We start from the raw sequence: 20,553 nt of genomic DNA, 5'->3' as shown, positions 1-20,553 counted from the left end.
CTCTTTCCGTTTGCTCTGTTTTGTGAAACACCTTCAAAACTTCAAACTCATCGATGCAACTTTGTTAAATCCTGAAGTGAACTTCTATATGAAATGTTTCGGACCGTTTCTCCGGTGAACTCTTCGTCATGTATTAAATGTGCATGCTTAAAAGTGCACAGTTTTCTACATAAAACTTTAATTTAACTTCTTAGGTAATATCAACAATATTCATATATTTAATTGTTTTATCAAAATTGCTAGGGACAGTTTGGGATTTTGGTAGGGACACGTCACTGGGGCCGCCTCCTGTTGTCTCTCACAGATTAGTTTAGATCTGTTTAAACGCTGCTTGATCTGTGCAGATTTCTCTCCTGATTCAGACCAGAACACTTTTTCACTGGAGGAAGTGTTATTCTGGATTATAGACTCTATGTGTTTGAGTTAAAATCATCTTAATGCTGGATGTGTTTCATCTTTTGTCTTCTCCAGATGTTCACTGATGGACTGGAGTGCTGTGGATTACGATGATGTTTTTATCAGCTGTTAGGACTCTCATTCTGACGGCACCCATTCACTGCTGTGCATTTCAGAGAATTTAATTACAAAGATATGACAGAAATCAGTCCTCTAATGTGTTATTTTTATTTATTTATTTTGCAGGGAATTGCACAAAAGCCTGGAACAATCTTCATGAAATCAGAGACAATTTCCTGCTAAAAGAAAAATAAATGAATCACAATGTACAGTGTGTTTGACTTGGAATAAAGATCAGTAAACGTATGAGATGATGAAGTGCTGTAGAAAACTTCTGAGAGGAAGTAAAGATTGCCGTGTAGTCATGCATAATCTGTCACTGGAAAACACTCTCTGATGTTTACATGAAATAAATCTCTTCTTCTATGCTTTTACTATTCTCTAAATCCTTCCAATAGCTGGCACTGCTAGAGTCCTTGTTTTCAGATGAACTGGATGTTGTATTCCTCATTTAGATAAAAACGTCTGCGAAATAAATAAAGATAAGAAAGGGAGAGGAAAGATCTGGATGTATAAAGTGCTCTAGTACTCTGGTTTCTCTCCGGTGGATGATGGTGTGGATCTTCAGGTGTCCTTTACGAGGGAAACTCTTTCCACACTGACAGCAGTTCAGTTCTCTGAGATGTTTCTTGTGATTGACTATACTGTTCAAGACTGTTCTCCGTGCGGTTCCTCATGCTGTTTCACTTCTTCATATTCTTCTTTCACTTCTATCAGGCCTAAAACATGTTAAACTACTTCCTATGGTTGATTATGATCATTTAGATGCATCCCAGCTAACACAATTGTTCTAAGGTTGTTATGAAAATGTTATTTCTGATTTATTTTCTGTTGGTTATGTACAAATGTTAAAGGGGCAGTTCACCCAAAAAATTAAATGTTGTTATAATTTACTCTCTGTCCAACCTGTATGTGTTTCTTTCCTCTGCTGAACACAAAAGACAATAATCAAAAGAATCCCGGGAACCAAAGAGTTGACAATTGGAAAATTCCAAGGAAGTCGATGGCTGTTTGGCATCCAACATATCTGCTTTTGTTTATGTTATTTTCAGCACCTGAAAGAAATTCAAAGCACACATTTTTGGAACAAGATGATGGTGACAAAAAGTTTTATTTCTGGGTGAACTGTCCCTTTAAGGGAACATTCCTTTGTATCATTTTACAATATTATGATAATGTTACAATGTTCTTTGAAACAAGTAGAAACATTTAAAAAAACATCTAACTGAAACATTTCACTAAAACGTTCCACGAATGATGCGAAATTATTGTTTTTGTTCTAATGTGCTTAAATATTATTATTATACCTTTAAACGGACATTCTATGAATGTTAGAGGAAGAATATTTGCTGTGTCTCTGCATCATCTCCTCTTTAACGAACTCCGTCTTTATTCTTTATTTATGTCTGTTTTCCTGTTTGTTTGGAAGTCAGATTGTGTCACACCTGAGATTATGGGAATATTTTAATATCATTAATATCACCCTGCATTTGAAGTACATTTGTCAACCATGAATGAACGTTGAATGAACTATTTATACGCTTTAAACCGCGAATCAAAACCTGGCTTCAAGGCCCGCGTGACGTCACACGCCCACCGCGAAATAAAAGTCTGTATGAAAACACGCATTTGTTGACGTATATTTAAAATATGTTTTAAATGCTTGCAATAACCATAGACAGCAAAAGAAAGGCAATAACACGCTGATGTACCAGTGTTGTAACTCCATCCAGTAGAGGGCGGGAATCCGCCGGAAACAACAGAGAAGAAGAAACGCGTCTCGGCGGAGGATGGATTTATTTCTCCGAGAAGCGATGTAAAGCGACAAAAGCGCTCCGTTTAAACGATGTGATGGTACTGGATTACCACAAAATCTGAGGAAAAAGTGTAAAACGATGTGAGGTAATACATGTGTGTGAACTGGGATTCCGTCTCCGTGAACGCGTCTGAGATCTGATCTGAGATCTGCATGACATCACTGTGAAGATGGAGAGAGAAGAAGAAGAAGCAGAGCAGACAGGTGAGTTCTGGTGGAGAAGACGCATCAGTGATTAAAAACAGCATTATGACAGTTCCAGGTAATTAAGCACAGAAATATGAGGTTTAGTAACTGTTATGGCAGCTATAGCGCCACCTATAGGCCAATCTCAATACATCTTTACATGTTTGTTGTTAAATAATATGAGGACAGATACAGCACTGATCACCTCTTTGTAGAACATCTGTTGCTCTTCTGTGGATTGATGTTTCTCTGTGTGTTTTAGAGCTGATGCAGGAGAAGGAAGAGAGCCGAGTGAACGCCGCCGAGGAGAAACATCTGAATCAGGACGGCTTCACAACCGGAGAGAAATCAGTCACTTCTCATTTCAGTCGCTCAGAACTGAAGAAGACCGTCTCGCAGGAAGCCAGTAATGCGTTCGTCTGCCCCGAGTGTGGGAAGAGTTTCACACACAGAGGACACTTCAACGAACACGTGAAGATCCACTCGGGAGTCAAGCCCTTCAGCTGCCCGCACTGTCCGAAGAGCTTCACCTGTCGAGGACACCTGAAGCGGCACGTGCGCATCCACACCGGAGAGAGACCGTACGCTTGCACCCAGTGCGGGAAGAGCTTCAAGTGTGCCACCAACCTCAAAGACCACCAGCGCTCGCACTCGGGAGAACGGGCCTTCAGCTGTGAGCAGTGCGGGAAGAACTTCATCCTGGCGTCCAACCTGAAGGCCCACCTGAAGATCCACACCGACGAGAAGCCGTACGTGTGCGCCGTGTGCGGGAAGGGCTTCCTGCGCCTGGGCTGTTTCAACGATCACCAGAAGATCCACACGGGCGAGCGAGCGCACATCTGCTTCGAGTGCGGAGACACCTTCACCAGATCCAGCGCTCTGAAGCAGCACCAGAAGATCCACAGCGGAGAGAGACCCTACACCTGCTCACACTGCGGGAAGAGCTTCACTCACTCGGGAGCGCTGCGGAGACACGAGCGTGTGCACACCGGAGAGAGACCCTACCCCTGCACCGCCTGCGGGAGGAGATTCACTCAGTCCAGCGACCTGCAGAACCACCGGAAGAAGCCCTGTCCCGTGCTGTCTACACTGAGCACCTACAGCACACAGACTCATCATTCCTGTCTCTAACACTACTGAGATACGAGAGATTAGAGTGTGGATACAAACACTGATTTCAGTCCATACAGCAAATAAAGATTGTGTGGATTACAGTGCTACTCCAGTAGATGGAGACGAGTGAAAAATGAGTTCATCGTTGTGTATAGAGGATCGTTTATAAAACTGATTTCTTCCAGTAATCAAGCAAGTGAAGACTTTATGAGTGAGTCACCGAATGATTCATTCAAGAGATTCATTCAAAAACACTGATTCATCCAGTAATGAAACGAGTGCAATCTTTATGAGTGAGTCACTGAATCATATTATTTTTGTCAGAACCAGTTTCATGATCTCTGTTTCAGCCAAAAGCGTCTGTGATGTCCAGCATCTGAACAGGTTTACCTCTGTTTGAATCAAGATAAATGTAAAGGTATCTCAGTTCTGTATTTAATAAAACCCTATTTTAGGACGTGCTCTTCATTCTCTGAGTCTGCTGATCTTTATGGTTGATGATTTATTCAAGGCTAGGTATCAGTCTGAAATATCAACCTGTAGAACGTAAACAGTATTAGAATATCTAACATTAAACAGTGTAATATGACACAATACAACACAATAAAGGTCCAGAATGATATGTGCACACTTTAATCATCTGATAAACTATTATTTATTTCACAGTAAATGAGTTGAAATCATTCTGTTTCTATATCAGTGAGTTATTTTCTCCTGGAGATGTTTTGCACTCTTATCTTATCTGTTGAAGAATATATATGCTAAAGTCATTCTCCAGATCTCCAGATTCAGAGCAGGATTTGTAATGTTTCTGAGAAATCAAGAAGATAAACAATACTCAAACGTTCTTTGTTTTTAGTGGTTTTTTTAGAACTGAAATAACAGAATACACTTCTGCAGCATTGCCGGGATTTAGAGGATCGTTTATTTTTACTCTTTGCATTTACTTTTTGTTTTAATTTCTTTTTTTTTAAGAGATCATAGTCGTTATCTGATTATCACCAGTGTGCATCTGTTTAGTTTTGCTGTTTGCTCACTCTTTTATTAATTTATCCTTTATTATTGTGGTCGAGGCAGTCACCGGTGATTGTATGGAGGAGGTCGTAGCTCTCTGTGCTGGTCTGTAATAGGCAAAGCTTTGGTTTGTATGTTTGAGTTATATCTAGTTATTGTGTTTATTATCTGGTCAGGAAGAAGCTGTGAGACTGGACTCGTCTCCGTGATGAGGAATAGTTCAGTCATCTGATAGTGTAGAGTTAGTGTAGTCTTCTTATCTGAAGATGAAGATGATGTCTGTTTATATATTAACATGTTTTAGGAGCTTTATCTCTTTAACAGCACATCAGAAGGACTTTGCTTCTCCGTCTCAAGGTGATCTTCTGCACTGTAGAGCTGATTACACCTGTTCTAGATTAGATCACAAAAATTATATTATATTCTAATTTGATCAGATTACATTTGAACATAATTATACACCGATTACAGTTACTTTTTTATAGATTATATAATATTTACACAAGGGCAGTCAATGGTTCATAAGCTATAGATTTACCCTAAATATTTTTCTCTCTTAAATCATCCTTTCTAAAAACTCCTTTAATATGTTTAGGAAGTCTTGCAGTTTTATAGAAGTGAACACTAATCACACAGAAAATAGAGATTACACACTTAGTGTATGTTCATATCTTTAGGATTTATTTAAACATCTCCTCACAAACTCTCTGCAGTTCATTTTTGGGAAACCCTGGCATATCGCACTTCGTGATGTTGAGAACAAAGATGAGGAAATATTTTCTCATGAGCTAGTAATCAAAGATGCATGCGCTAGTATATGATTATGTTTTTAACTCCAGTTCTCTTGTCATCTGTAATCATTAATGGGCTATAATTTATAATTATAATCTGCGATTGGTTTGCTTCTCTGGCACTGATCGCCTGAACCTGATATTAGAGATGAGGACACGTGTCGGATCTCAGATCTTCCTCCTAGTTCTTCGTCTTCTTCTCAGCCGCTCTTTGCAGTGCTGTGTTCTCTTTAGGAACTTTATTCAGGTGTGTTGTTCCTCTGTGATACATCTCTCCATCAGAAACTCTGTGAATGTTGTGTGAATGAGTGTGCGGTGGTGATAGTGAAGCGGTGATGATGATGATGATGATGATGGTCTGTCAATCATTGATCTATCTCCTATCAGCTCCATCATGCCAGCTGGACACTTTCCTTGTCTAACGCATCTTTTACAGCAGTGTAGTGCTGATATCAGATGAACGCTCTTCTGTCAGGTGTCCTGTGCTCTGTAGATCGATCATGGGCCCCGGGGCCACGGCACACGCGCTTGTGTTCCTCACACATTTCTTCTTTCTCTTGAGCTGTCAGTGCAGATGTGAGGTGAGTATTTCAGTTTCTGTGCAGTTCAGTAACTCATCTGTTTTAAATTGAGCATTTATTCATCTGATTGTGAACTGAAAGGGCTTGTTTATAGTCTCTGATCATATTCTGTCCATCAGGCAGCACGGCGTGTGATCGGTAAGCTGCTTCCTCTCTCTTCTTCACTGTAGATGTATTTGATAGACACAGATGAAGTGTAAAGTCATGTGACCGCTGAGACTGACTGCGTTCGCTCTGGTTTTGCAGAATATAATGTGGACGGAGGTAAAGAGGATCTGTTTGATATCAATGAAGGTGAGAGCTCTTTACACAGCGGCTCTTTACAGGTTTGATGTGGTGTGTGTGGTTCATCAGGATATTTCTGTCTTCTTCACGCTCTCAGAGGCTGCTCTTGATCTTCTGGAGGGAGATATTGTACATGATGAGGTAAGAGATGATGTGCTGTTGATAGCAGTCGAATCCGCTCGAATCGTGTCCTGTTTCTGTCACAGAGTTTGGGGAGGAACTCTATAATCGGAGATGAATACAGATGGCCAAAAGTGATTCCTTATTACCTCGAGGATGATTTGGGTGAGTATCTTCAGTCGGAAACTATATATATATATTTTAACATGTAATTTTGTGCTGTTAGTCAAATCCTGTGCATGACTGATTAACCCCTAACGTACCATATTCTCTACGGACAGATATTAATGCAAAAGGTGTGATCCTGAAGGCGTTTGAACAGTATCGGCTGAAGTCATGCATCGACTTCAAACCCTGGAGTGGAGAAGAAAACTACATCTCTGTGTTTAAAGGCGACGGGTGAGCTGCGACACATCTGCTGATACTGTGGGGATGCTGCACACTGATTGGTTGGTTGATGTGCAGGTAAATATGTGAATACACAAAGAATCCCCCTCTGTCTCTCTGTGTGTGTGTGAGCAGATGCTTCTCATCGGTGGGGAACCGGCGTGTTGGCAAACAGCGGCTGTCCATCGGCGGTGGATGTGATCGTATCGCCACCATAGAGCATGAGTTTCTCCACGCGTTAGGCTTCTGGCACGAGCAGTCACGCTCCGACCGAGACGACTACGTCTCCATCATCTGGGACCGCATTACTGAAGGTACTCTGACACAAGAACAAAGACCTGAGAAACTGCAGAAAATGTGTTCATCCTCAGTCCATCCCAGATCAGGAGGAGTGTGTGTCTTCATCAGGTTTGTAGAAATCTAGCACTGCATCAGTGTCTCATCAGTGGATGCTCTGCAGTGAATGGGTGCCGTCAGAATGAGAGTCTGATAAAAGCATCTTAATGCTGGATGTGTTTCATCTTTTGTCTTCTCCAGATGTTCACTGATGGACTGGAGTGATGTGAATTATTCTGATGTTTTTATGACTTGTTCACATTAATTTCACAGGCAAGGAGCATAACTTCAACAAATACAACGACAGCACATCCAGTGCCCTGAACGTTCCCTACGACTACGGATCCATGATGCATTACAGCAAGAAAGCCTTCCAGAAGGGCTCGGAGCCCACCATCGTCCCCAGGATCCCGGCCTTCAGCGACGTGATTGGTCAGCGCATGGAGTTCAGCGACAGCGACCTGCTCAAACTCAACCGACTCTACAACTGCTGTGAAGCTCTTACACACCCTCTACATATTCCCAAAACACTTGACCAATTCAGATGTGATGTTTCGTTCATGCCACAGTCAGGGCTGGGGATTTGATTGGATTCTAATTTAGTGGGAGGGGCTTTCTTAATGATAACGAGTCAGCATTGGTCGAGTGCAATGACTATCTCATCATACAGAAGAGTGTGTGAGTGTTTAAAGTGTGGTTATTTCACAGCCAGCTCCTCGACATTTCTGGACTCCTGTGACTTTGAGTCGGAGAACATCTGTGGAATGATCCAGAGCCGTGGGAATGAAGACAACACAAACTGGCAGCGTGTTTCCAAAGCCGCAGGAGGACCAGACACCGACTACACCAACATGGGACGCTGTGACGGCAAGTGTCCTGGAGTTTCAGCGTTTATAAAGTTACATCCTTTCTGTTTGAGTGAAAAAATGAAGTTCCTGTCATAATTAACTCACACTCGTGTCATTTAAAACATTATTGTGGTGTTATTGATGCATACACACACCATCATATATACTTTTCTAATGCTGTTATGGTGTTTTTAGTCCTTTTAGTTTGCATTCACTTCAAACAAACAGAAAACAGCACTTTTTCTTTTTCCATTTGCAATTTAAGTCACGTATACAAAACAACACAGTATTGTACATTTACCACAGAATATATATGTAACACATCTGATGCATATTTTTTGTTCATTATTTTGTAGATATTTTTAGATTTTAGAGTTACAATATAAAAAAAAATGTTATTTAGTAAAGATAGACTGCCATTTTCCTCGACTAATAAGATCTGTATGCACCAGATGTCATAATTACGACTTCCCAACTTGTGAATATGAACGTCTCTGGTGGACTCGAATGCACCAATGTTGTTTTGTGTCTATAATTTGGATTAAACATTGGCTATCGACTCTGTCTTCAGGAAAGGGTTACTTCATGCACTTCAGCACAGCGAGCGGGCCGCAGGGGAACAGGGCTCTGCTGGAGAGCAGGGTTCTCTATCCCAGACGGGGATTCCAGTGTCTGCAGTTCTTCCTCTATAACAGCGGTCACACTAATGACCGGCTGAGGATCTGGACACGAGAGTACGACACGACAAACCCAGACGGGGTCCTGCGGCTCATCCATGAGGTTAAAGGTACGGGTGTTGATCTACAGAGTGTTTGAGGGACACTCCATCAGTTTTTGGATTAATGAATATCAGACTTTCTTTAAAAGGTGACTGCTATATGATAATAAATCAGATATAAACGAGTCTGTTTTGATCTGAAAGCTCCTCCTGGTGACCAGTGGCAGCTCCATCACGTCAGCCTGAACGTCTCCAGAAAGTTCCGAGTGGTTTTTGAAGGAATCAAAGGGAGCGGGAACACCGGCGGACTCTCGCTGGACGACATCAACCTCTCAGAGACCAGCTGTCCTGAACACGTGTGGAGGATCGAGGACTTCAGGAGCGTCCTGGAGAACACACCGATGGGTGCCGCCATATACAGCCCACGCTTCACATCTAAAGACGGCTACAGCTTCCAGATGGGCCTGTATCCCAACGGATCAGCGGGATCCCCGGGAGAGCTGGGAGCGTACGCTCACCTGACATCAGGAGCCGGAGCGCTGGAGGACGGTCTGCTCTGGCCTGCTCCGTGGAAGCAGATGACCATGATGCTGATGGACCAGAACGCAGACATCCGCAGACGCATGAGCAACCAGCGGAGCGTCACCACTGACCCCAGCATGACCCTGGAGGGTGAGGTCACCATCATCTCCTCACGGGCTCCTCTCATCTTTATTATCTTAAATATGCAAACTTTAGTGGCTCCCACTGTTTCACAATGAACCAAAAATGGTTGTGTTTTACACCATTCCTTTAGCAAAGCATGGGACAAAGCTGAAATTGATTGTGGATGGATTACAACGTTTAGCTGCAGTTTAAGAAATAAATGTGTAAAATATGCTCAGTGCTCATTACCGGGACATCGTCTATTATATTTTACAATAATTTCCATTAGACCAAAAACACAACGCAATGTGAAATACAAAATACAGGTAAAACACCAGGAAAAGATAAATACAGAAAATGTATTCCAATTAATACATTGTGTCATATTTTGTAAAGAAGAAAAAGAAATAAAGACAGCATTGCAATTTTACTCTTGTTAAACTCTTGCAAGCTAAGAAATTCAGACAAAAAGACTGTAAAGTAAAATAATAAGGAATAATTATAATAATTATTTTTATATTTAGGGTTAGGGTTATTATATTATTATTATTATATTTCTTTTTTTAAATCTAAAACCTTTCTGAATGACCAAGATCCACCCACAATTTTCTAATAAAAAAAAAAAAAAAATGACAGTATAAAAGTTTATATATATATATGTATATATATATATATATTTATATATATATATATATATATTTTTTTTTTTTAATGTAAAAGCAGATACAGGCATTTTCTAACCTAAATATGTGTGGCTTCATATTGTCTTTCGTATGTGTTTTTAGCGCTACAAAAACAGTTGATATTGTGAACTGGTGTTTGCTATCATATTGTTTAAATGCACGGGTTTGCAGCACAAATAGTTTTACGGCTAGTGACCGGAATCCTGTGGAATCACTGATCTTCATTCACTTCAGGGACTGAAGATTTCTTCTGGGACGATCCACGTAAAGTAGGTGTGAAGGTAACAGGAGACGATGGGACGGAGTATTTCCGTGGTCCTGGAGCTGGAACGCCGGTGTTCCTGACACAAGCCAGAGCACTGAGCCGAGACTTCATCAAGGGAGGAGACGCCATCTTCCTGCTCACTATGGAGGGTGAGACACACACTAACAGGCACATTCCAACACAACAGTAGACGTTTAGCAGAATGTTCATGCTGCTCTTCTCCAGTAATGACAGCAGCAGTGTTCTGATGATCAGCTGTGCATCTGCTTATGTTCCTGTAGATATCTCTCATCTGGTAGCTTCACAGCCCTTGCCTTCCACCACCAGCAGCCCACCGAACTCAACCTCGTCTGTAACACGGGACCCTGACGGCAGCGTGACCCCTGTGACCCCCAGCGCTGCTCCTGACCCGTGTGTGTCCGTGCGCTGTGAGAACGACGGCGTGTGTGTGCTGGACGACGCGGCTCAGGCCGTCTGCAGGTCACTAACACAGCTGCACTGCTTCTAGGATGCAGGGGTCTCCTTAATTTACAATATAAAACAATTAGAATTAATTTAGCTTTAAAGTAAGAAAAACTGCTTGAAATAAAATGAGACGAGACCAAAGTCTTGCATAAACTCAGGAGGCATGAGATCACATGGTGCATTCACTGCAAAACATGAATATTTTCATCAGTTTTTCTGTCTTGGTATTTTTTTTTTTTATAGTCCAAATATCTCAACAGTCTTAAATCAAAATACTTTTTTTCTGGAGGTGCAAACTGAACATACAAAGTCTTGTCAAACTGAACACAATGAAATGAGTTTATGATTAAACCAAGAACACAAATCTGTCAACAGGGAATGAAAACGTGTTTTAGCTGAATTAGATTTGAATGTAATGTATTTTCTGAGCCCATTGGAAGATATGTGTCCTTCTTTTAATCATAAACTCATTTTGATCAATTTCTCAGAAAACAAGACTTCATGTGTTCTGTCACTGTGCTTCTCCTGTGTCTTTACTGAACAATATTTAAGCATCTGAACTGGAAATGTTTGGAGCCATCCAAACCTTGAGCGGTGTATTTTTTGTTGTTTTTATGGTTTTCTGTGATTCCTCACACGAGCTGAAGTGTATGTGTGTGTGTGTGTGTGTGTGCAGGTGTGTGGTGGGGCAGGACTGGTGGCACTACGGTGACAGGTGTCAGTATAAGAGCTCGACTCAGAGCAGTGTGTTGACGGCGGTGTTGGCGTCTGTGGTGGTGTTTGTGCTCATGCTGATGCTGACGGTGGTCAGTGTGTTCTGTGTGAAGAAACAGCAGAGGAAAGTGCAGCGTGAAGGAGAGGGAATCACCATGAAGAACATGCACTCGTTCACATGAAGAGCTGGACGCTCCTCTGATGTACATCATCACTCATTAAAGACAAACGGTGCTTTGATCTCTGATCCTCTGATCTAATTAATGCCATCACATTAGACATCACAGTAATGACACACACACACAAACACTCTCTCGCACACTCACACACGCACACACACTCACTCACTCGCACACTCACTCTCTCACACACTCACTCTTTCTCACTCACACACACTCGCACACTCACTCTCTCACACACACACACTGACTCTTTCTCACACACACACACACTCGCACACTCACTCTCACACACACTCTTTCTCACTCACACACACTCGCACACTCACTCTTTCACACACTCGCACACTCACACACACACACTCACTTGCACTCACTTTCTCACACACACACACACTCGCACACTCACTCTCTCTCTCTCTCACACACACACTCTTTCTCTCACACACACACTCGCACACTCACTCTCTCTCTCACACACACACACACACACTCTCACACTCACTCTCTCACACACTCGCACACTCACTCTCTCACACACACACACACTTGCACACTCACTCTCTCACACACACACACACACACTCACGCATTCACACACACACACACACACACACACACACACACTCACTCTTTCTCACTTTCACACACAAACACTCGCACACTCACTCTCTCTCACACACACTCTTTCTCACTCACACACACTCGCACACTCACTCTTTCACACACTCACTCTTTCTCACTCACACACACTCTCACACTCACTCTCACACACACACTCACTCTTTCTCACACTCACTCGCACACTCACTCACTTTCTCACACACACTCACTCACTTTTGTCACTCACACACACACTCGCACACTCACTCTCTCTCTCTCACACACACACACACACACACACACACTTACTCACTCTTTCTCTCACACACACACACTCACACTCGCACACTCACTCTCTCACACACACACACACTTGCACACTCACTCTCTCACACACACACACTCACTCTTTCTCACTCACACACTCGCTCTTTCACACTCACTCTTTCTCACTCACACACACTCGCATACTCACTCTCACACACACTCACTCTTTCTCACACACACACACACACACACACTTGCACTCTCACACACACACACTCACTCTTTCTCACACACTCACACACACACTCACTCTCTCACACACACACACACACACACACACTCACCCTTTCTCACTCACACACACTCGCACACTCACTCTTTCACACACTCGCACACTCACTCTCTCACACACACTCACTCTTCCTCACACACACTTGCACACTCACTCTCTTTCTCTCACACACACACACACACACACACACACACTCACTCTCACACACTCACTCTCTCACACACACTCGCACACTCACTCTCTCACACTCACTTGCACTCCCTTTCTCACACACACTCACTCTCACACACACTTGCTCACTTTTGTCACTCACACACACTCACTCTCTCACACACACACTCACTCACTCCCTTTCTCACACACATTCGCGCACTCACTCTTTCACACTCTCACTCACTTTCTCACACTCACACTCTTTCTCACTCCCACACACACTCGCACATTCACACTCTCGCTCTCTCTCACACACACACACACGTGATTAAAATACTACAATTCTTCCAGAAGAGATTGTCTTTCAGTATATTTTCTGAATAATACAGTTATCTAATTTCATTTAAAATGAAATAAAAAAACTCTAATATTAGAGAGTTTTACAGTCAGAATATTCTTGCACAAGTCACAGACTGGTTTCTCTTCTCCTTTCTGACTGATGGGGATGTTTCACCCAAAAATACAAGTTCTGTCATCGTTTTACATGTTCCAAACCTGTATAAATTTCTTTCTACTGTTGAACACAAAAGAAGAGAAGCACACACACTCACTCACACACACACTCTCTCACACACTCACTCGTACACTCACTCTTTCTCACTCTCTTTCTCACACTCACTCACTTTTGTCTCTCACACACTCGCACACTCACTCTCTCACACACACACTCTTTCTCTCACACACACTCGCACACTCACTCTCACACACACACACACACACACACTCGCACACTCACTCTCACACACACACTCGCTCTCTCACACACACACTCACTCTTTCTCACTCACACACACTCGCACACTCACTCTTTCACACACCCACTCTTTCTCACTCACAATGGCCCAATGAGAAGGACATTTAACCCTTCACTTTCCAACACAAACTGAACAGGCAGATTTATTCACCAATATTCCAGATAACCTGTGTTGAATGCAGTGTTCCAGGAAATGCAAGCTTGTATGTAAATTTCGGAGTATGATATTGATGGATAAAAAAATTCTAAATGCAAGGGTTTTAAATCAGAATCCAGAATCAGGGTCAATTACTACAAGAAATACATTTCTTAAGTTCATTCTTAATGTGAGTTGAGCTCTCTCTCTCACACACACACACACACTCTCACACTCACTCTCTCACACACACACACTCGCACACTCACTCTCTCACACACACACACACTTGCACACTCACTCTCTCACACACACACACACACACTCACGCATTCACACACACACACACACACACACACTCACTCTTTCTCACTCACATCCCTCCTCAAACACAGCTGCAGAAGCTCCTCAAGCTCTTCTGTAAGAGACCTTGTCTACCCCTGACCTAAAAACACACACGCATCATTTATAATGTCAGCACTCAGAATTAAACTGCAAAGTGCTCAGTGTAAGTGATCAGAAGCAGCAATGCAGCAGGTTTGTGAGGGTCCTCACTCATTCATGCACACACCGTGACAGTCAGAACTGTGTCGTTTATTGTATACCGCATGATAATCTGACAATAAAGATAACAATAATGTGCTCATCTTGTGAAACACATACTGTAGAACAGAATACAGAACTTATGCACAGTCGAAACCAGTCAAGTCTAGGATATACCAGTCTGGAGCGTTTAAAAGATGTCCTGATGCAGTGGTCCCATGTTCAGTTTGGGTTTGGATTCAATTATTCAACTGATCCCTATCATGAATTAAATCTCATTTATGATTTATGATATATCACGATCATTTATCATTTCATCTCACTTTGCTAAAGTTGTTTGGATCAGTTCACTTGAGAGAAGTTTTATATACATATAAATCAAGTTATAAAATGTCATTATGAATAATCAAGGTGCAGTTTTGATGGGACTGAAAAAAAAAAAAAAAATCAAATAAACCAAAATGGCTCAGTCTCACATTTTGATCGAATGGTCAGAGCGGTCAGAACACCAGAGATCTGAAGTGTGTCAGTTCTACAACGGCTGAATAACCAGCAGTTTCCAGAACACCTCACCTGTCCACCGTTGTTCAGACAAACAGGTTTGTTGAGTGCGTTTGACGTCAGAAGCTCACAGACACCGCTGTTTCACTCTATACTCATGTCAACATTACACATCATTCACTCTTCATCACTTAATCTAACAGTCAAGTATAAGAAACCAATTTGTTGTGTAGATCACAATTAATATGAGTAAATCGGACAGTCTGTGCTTTCTTTACCTCAAAATGTTACTTTATGTAAGTCAATATCATATTTTTGGTTGACTTATACCATAAACAAAAGCTAAATATCAAAGTATAGTTTTTGCTTAAAACTAAAAACATTTTGGTAGTCAGTGCTTAATTTAGATTAGGAATATTTTCTTTAAAAACCATAATGGTATTGTGATGTCTTTTAAAATCTGCATCTAATGAAACTGGTGTGATTCATTTACTCTTCATTATCGTGCGCTGAACTCTCCACACGCTACAAGTAACGGAGTTATGGAATCAGATTACTTTCTCAAGTAACTAGTAAAGTAACATTACTTTCCATAATGCAATTAGTTACTTTTTTAGGGAGTAGGGAAATAATGTAATGCATTAAACACTCACATCAGAAAGCACCACAAGAAAAGCTGCTTTAGAGTCATAAATTTAAGATTTATTATAACAAAACCAGGAACTGTTCGTGTGCTTGGTCTGAGTATAATTCCTTACTGATGTACTGTTCTGCATTACAGGACTTGACACAGTCATGCTGGTGTGAGACTGTGTGTGTGTGTGTGTGTGTGTGTGTGGCTCATTGATCAGCGAGTGACGACAGCACAGTTCATTTACAGGTGGTGTGTGTGTGTGTGTGTGTGTGTGCTTCTCGTACATATACATCTATTGGCATGAATGCATAAAGGGTCATCTTCTTCTAGACACACAGTTCCCTTAAAAAGCACTGGTATACAATATTTTTCTTATTTACAGTCATTGGAAAGAGGAAAAGAAAAAAATCACAATTTCTCGCAGAGAAGATTAGTAAAAGTGACGAAGTCACCATAAAAGAGTAAGCAACTCCTAGGAGTTAGTCTTTCAAATTTCCACTAAATTTCTAGTTTTTATACAGGCGTGAAGCCTTGATTTACTGAAGAGATACAGTATTACTTTAAGTGCCCTATCTACAACAGTTAAGTGTGGTTTTACTAGTGTGTACCGTACAACACAATCTCCTGATTTTAAATCAACTTAAAGTCTGTTGTAGCTTCTCTCGCATAAAAAGATATGGTAACTAAAAAACTAAATCAGAATATCAAAATAGTCTTGTTGGTAATGACCGCTAACATCGCAATACTAGTGTTGAATCCTATAGGTATGGTGTTAAAGGTAAATAAAGTTAAACAGTCAGTGATCAGTAGTGAAACACTTAAACGGGTGAGGCACGGGTCACGCTCTTCTTCTGCTCTTAAAGGGATCGCTCGGGCTCCGTGATGTTGGACTCGTCCGCTTCATTCACTCTTCATTTACTCAGCCGCACACTGCTGCAAGGGTTTCTGGGTCACTCCACAGCTGCAGCATTAGTGCAAGAAATTAGATGTAGTTTTGGGTGAACGTCTGCGCGTAGGGTTGGGCGATTATAGCGATTCATTTGATTGAAACGTTTCAGCATGATTTTAAGAGGAATCCAGGGTTTAAACATTACAATTAGACACAATTAGACACGTTGACGATCCGCCAGCGCTAACAGTGCGACACGCTCTTTGAAGCAGTGTAACATACTGAGAATATTCACAGAATTTGTTGAAATTTGGATGTGGCTTGAATCATGAAGTCACGTTTTTGAGTTGACATTGTTATCAAGATTTAGCGGTTTGCTGTATCGCCCAGCCCTACGTCCAAGAGCTACGGATGGAAAGCCAGAAGACTGAGTAGATGAGGAGAGAAGGGCTTCAGAGCGGCGTGTCGCAGGAGTCGGCCGGTCGCTCGCTCTGGTCCTGCTGATGCTGCTTCATGATCTCCTTCACCTCCTCCTCCAGCTCCGGAGGGATGATGAACTGGTCGTCGGGGTCGGGTTGAGAGGGCGCTGTGAAGTAACCCCCAGGTTTCTTAGAAGGAGCTTCGGTCGCCACCTCGATCAGGTTGTGGCTCTGCTCCTGCGGCGCCACCGAGCCGTTTCCCCGCCGCTTCCCTAAGGTCTTGCTCCAAGCGTCAGCTCCCACAACATTCCCGGCCTCCTCCGGAAGCTTCTCCGGGGGCTCTGGGGTGCAGGGTGGAGGAGGTGGAGGTGGCAGCAGACAGTGGACGTCAGCCTCCACCTCCACCCGACTGCCGTTGGAGAAGACTCCGGCGATGGGCTCCTCGTCCTCGCTGTCCAAGCCGTTGTCGGAGAGCGCGCTGGAGAAGGTGGCGCTGGACAGCTGCCTCTGGAAGGAGCTCCCGGAGCTGGGCGTGAGGTGGAGCGAGCAGCAGGGCAGGCGTGGGTTCAGCTGCGGCGGGTGGCTCGGTGGATGAAGGTGGAGGTGTGTGTCCTGCAGCAGGAGCGGGGGCTCGTCCGAGGACGCAGTGGATCCCACCTCGGAGCTCATCTCGGAAGCACTGACCTCGGAGCTGATCTCGCTGCAGGAGGCGGGGTACAGGCCCGGTCCGGGGCTCGGCGGAGGCTGCGGCGCTGTGTGCATGCTTCCAGAGCCGGGTTCAGCAGACGCCGCGCAGCAGCAGCAGCAGCAGTCCTCCGCCACATTGAGCTGCACCACCACGGCGCTGAGGCTGTCGGTGCAGCCGTACGACTGAGCTAGCGTGCACAGCTTCTTAGCGGCCGCCAGCGCATCGGGGACCTTCCGTATGGCCTCCACCGCCTCGCCGGGGTCCAGGACCTCAAACAGACCTCTGCTGCCCAGGATGAAGAACTCATCTCTGGGGGTCAGCGGGAGCGTGGTGACGTACGGACGGGGCAAGACTGCTGGGTAGAGGAAGGAGTAGCCCATGATGCGCGTGGAGTCTGTTACGCCGTTCACTTTGTTGTCCTGTTGAAGAAGGGACATCACCACAGGGCTCAGTGTAGCTCTTTATAACTGCTATTCTACTATAACAACACTCAAAGACTCTGGAGTTAAAGGGACGGTTCATGTGTACGGACAATGCGTAAAGTTACTTCAAAAGACTGGTTTTTGATACTTTGATGTCCTTCTAGGAGCCTGAAACTGTTGGACCCCATTAACTACTGAGCTGAAAGATTCTTCAAATATCTTTTGTTTCTTATGAACTTTTATTTTTTGCCAAACTATCCCTTTAACTTCTATAAAACATAGAATCCACCTGAAAGTCAACATGAAATGCCGTTTTACTTCCTTAATGTGACTCTCTTCGGAGCCATGTGAGGCACTTTTAATGATGGATGGATACGCTTTATTGGACTTATTTTGGACTATTGAAAAATAGTTTGGAAGTTTGGAAGAACCAATATACCTCCGATTGGATTCGTATGAAAAAGAAAGTCTTACACACCTAGGATGCCCTGAGGGTGAGTAAACCATGGGCTAATTTTCATTTTTGGGTGCACTATCCCTTTAAAGTAATTCAGTTTAGATTGAAGAGAGTTGTAAGGTTGTAATAAGATGCATCTGGTGTTGACGTGTGGAGAGTATGGCTGGTACCTCGGTGACGATGGCTTTATGCTGCTGCACGCGGTCGTGTTCCTCTCTGATGCTGATGTTGTGCAGCACTGACAGCGGAAGCGGCTTGCCGTCGCGGCACAGCACGGCCTGACACTTGCCCACGTTAGCGGCGGTGAGGGTGAAGCAGCCGGCGGGGTCAGTGGGGTCGTGCCGGATGTGACAGAGCGCCGCCGAGCCGCCCAGCTTCTGCCCTGCTGTGCCCAACTTCCTGTTCAACAGAGACGGACGGACAGACGGGTTTATCAGGGCCATCAAGTCATTAACATTTTTAATAGAATTCATTACATGTGTAAATTAACCAAAGTAATTATTAATCACATATCGAATCAGTAACAGGGGCATGCTTCACCTCTGCATGACGAGGAAGGTGTTGGTCATGTAGTCTTCCTCGCTCTTGGTCCTGTGCAGCTCCTCGGCCAGGACGTCGTTCATGGTGCACTGCATTAAATACGGCACCTCCACGTTCCTGTCGCCGTCAAACACACCGTACAGAGCCTCTCTACTGCCACAGAAGCTGCTGACCGACAGCGCCGCCACACACAGCCTGCACACACACACACACACACACACATCACTGACCGACACACACACAGCCTGCACACACACACACACACATCACTGACCGACACACACACAGCCTGCACACACACACACACACACACACACACACATCACTGACCGACACACACACAGCCTGCACACACACAGACACACACATCACTGACCGACCCACACATCACTGACCGACACACACACAGCCTGCACACACACACACATCACTGACCGACACACACACAGCCTGCACACACACACATATCACTGACCGACACACACACACACACACACACACACACACATCACTGACCGACACACACACAGCCTGCACACACACACACATCACTGACCGACACACACACAGCCTGCACACACACACATATCACTGACCGACACACACACACACACACACACACACACACACACACACACATCACTGACTGACACACACACAGCCTGCACACACACACACACACACAGCCTGCACACACACACACACACAGACATCACTGACCGACACACACATCACTGACCGACACACACACAGCCTGCACACACACACACAGACATCACTGACCGACACACACACACAGCCTGCACACACACACACACACACACACACACCACTGACCGACACACACACACAGCCTGCACACACACACACATCACTGACCGACACACACACAGCCTGCACACACACACACATCACTGACCGACACACACACAGCCTGCACACACACACACATCACTGACCGACACACACACAGCCTGCACACACACACACATCACTGACCGACACACACACAGCCTGCACACACACACACACACACATCACTGACCGACAAACACACAGCCTGCACACACACACACATCACTGACCGACACACATACAGCCTGCACACACACACATATCACTGACCGACACACACAAACACACACACACACACACACAAGGGGTGTAACGGTTCACAAAATTCACAGTTCGGTTCAATACGATACACTGATGTCACGGTTCGGTTCGGTACAGCAAATGTAAAAACATTTGAACTTTTCAGAATGCCACAAGCGCACCACAGGTCATGTGACAAGAACTAACCAATCAGCTTCATCCTTTCCCGTAACAACGTTGAAAGCTCAGCCAAGATGAAGGAACAGCTGATCATAGTTGTATATGGATTGCAATTTTGAAATAAATTTAGTAGCAGAGCTACTGCAAGCGATGTTTAGAGCTGCAAATCCATTTATCCTTCGCTGAAATTTCCGCGTCTCATGGAGAGAGCAGGTCATTGTTGCTTAGCAAAGACAGACGCCTCATGAGCGCTTCTGC

General features: G+C 43.8%; 3 protein-coding genes across 4 annotated transcripts in view; 2 read left to right on the top strand and 1 right to left on the bottom strand.

Annotated features, from left to right (window-relative positions):
* The first annotated feature begins 2,202 nt into the window (after positions 1-2,202).
* LOC113039502 (gastrula zinc finger protein XlCGF7.1) lies at positions 2,203-4,093 on the top strand. Of its 2 annotated transcripts, none has more exons than XM_026197402.1 (2): positions 2,203-2,594; positions 2,781-4,093. In XM_026197402.1, exons 1-2 carry the CDS (start codon positions 2,582-2,584, stop codon positions 3,647-3,649), a joined length of 882 nt encoding a protein of 293 aa, XP_026053187.1. In that variant the 5' UTR covers positions 2,203-2,581; the 3' UTR covers positions 3,650-4,093. The 2 variants fall into 2 exon arrangements, with proteins under 2 accessions (XP_026053187.1, XP_026053180.1); XM_026197395.1 differs by having other exon boundaries at positions 2,211-2,536.
* Positions 4,094-5,395: 1,302 nt separating this feature from the next.
* mep1bb (meprin A subunit beta b) lies at positions 5,396-11,723 on the top strand. The gene is made up of 14 exons (XM_026197335.1): positions 5,396-6,017; positions 6,137-6,155; positions 6,264-6,311; positions 6,400-6,443; positions 6,509-6,587; positions 6,704-6,821; positions 6,945-7,123; positions 7,419-7,637; positions 7,854-8,012; positions 8,565-8,780; positions 8,916-9,383; positions 10,274-10,453; positions 10,586-10,784; positions 11,446-11,723. Exons 1-14 carry the CDS (start codon positions 5,937-5,939, stop codon positions 11,663-11,665), a joined length of 2,229 nt encoding a protein of 742 aa, XP_026053120.1. The 5' UTR covers positions 5,396-5,936; the 3' UTR covers positions 11,666-11,723.
* Positions 11,724-15,651: 3,928 nt separating this feature from the next.
* phlpp1 (PH domain and leucine rich repeat protein phosphatase 1) overlaps positions 15,652-20,553 on the bottom strand; it is a 36,827-nt gene continuing 31,925 nt past the window's right edge. Inside the window, exons 15-17 of the mRNA XM_026197329.1 lie at positions 19,021-19,215; positions 18,651-18,879; positions 15,652-18,020 (exon numbers count right to left, since the gene is read on the bottom strand). Of these exons, the coding sequence (XP_026053114.1) occupies positions 16,947-18,020; positions 18,651-18,879; positions 19,021-19,215 (1,498 nt within the window). The 3' untranslated portion in view covers positions 15,652-16,946. The remainder of the gene's footprint in view (positions 18,021-18,650; positions 18,880-19,020; positions 19,216-20,553) is intronic.

The sequence above is a fragment of the Carassius auratus genome, chromosome 2 (genome assembly GCF_003368295.1).
Source record: "Carassius auratus strain Wakin chromosome 2, ASM336829v1, whole genome shotgun sequence".
NCBI classification, from domain to species: Eukaryota; Metazoa; Chordata; class Actinopteri; order Cypriniformes; family Cyprinidae; genus Carassius; species Carassius auratus.
Note: the sequence above shows the minus strand (reverse complement) of the source record. Positions and strands in the feature narration are given on the sequence as shown.

Coding starts and splice junctions, on each gene's coding strand:
- LOC113039502 (XM_026197395.1), top strand. CDS start 2,503: ATGGAGAGAGAAGAAGAAGAAGCAGAGCAGACAG. Junction 2,537..2,780: donor AGAAGAAGCAGAGCAGACAG/GTGAGTTCTGGT, acceptor TGTGTGTTTTAG/AGCTGATGCAGGAGAAGGAA.
- mep1bb (XM_026197335.1), top strand. CDS start 5,937: ATGGGCCCCGGGGCCACGGCACACGCGCTTGTGTTCCTCACACATTTC. Junction 6,312..6,399: donor TCTGTTTGATATCAATGAAG/GTGAGAGCTCTT, acceptor TCACGCTCTCAG/AGGCTGCTCTTGATCTTCTG. Junction 10,785..11,445: donor GCGGCTCAGGCCGTCTGCAG/GTCACTAACACA, acceptor GTGTGTGTGCAG/GTGTGTGGTGGGGCAGGACT.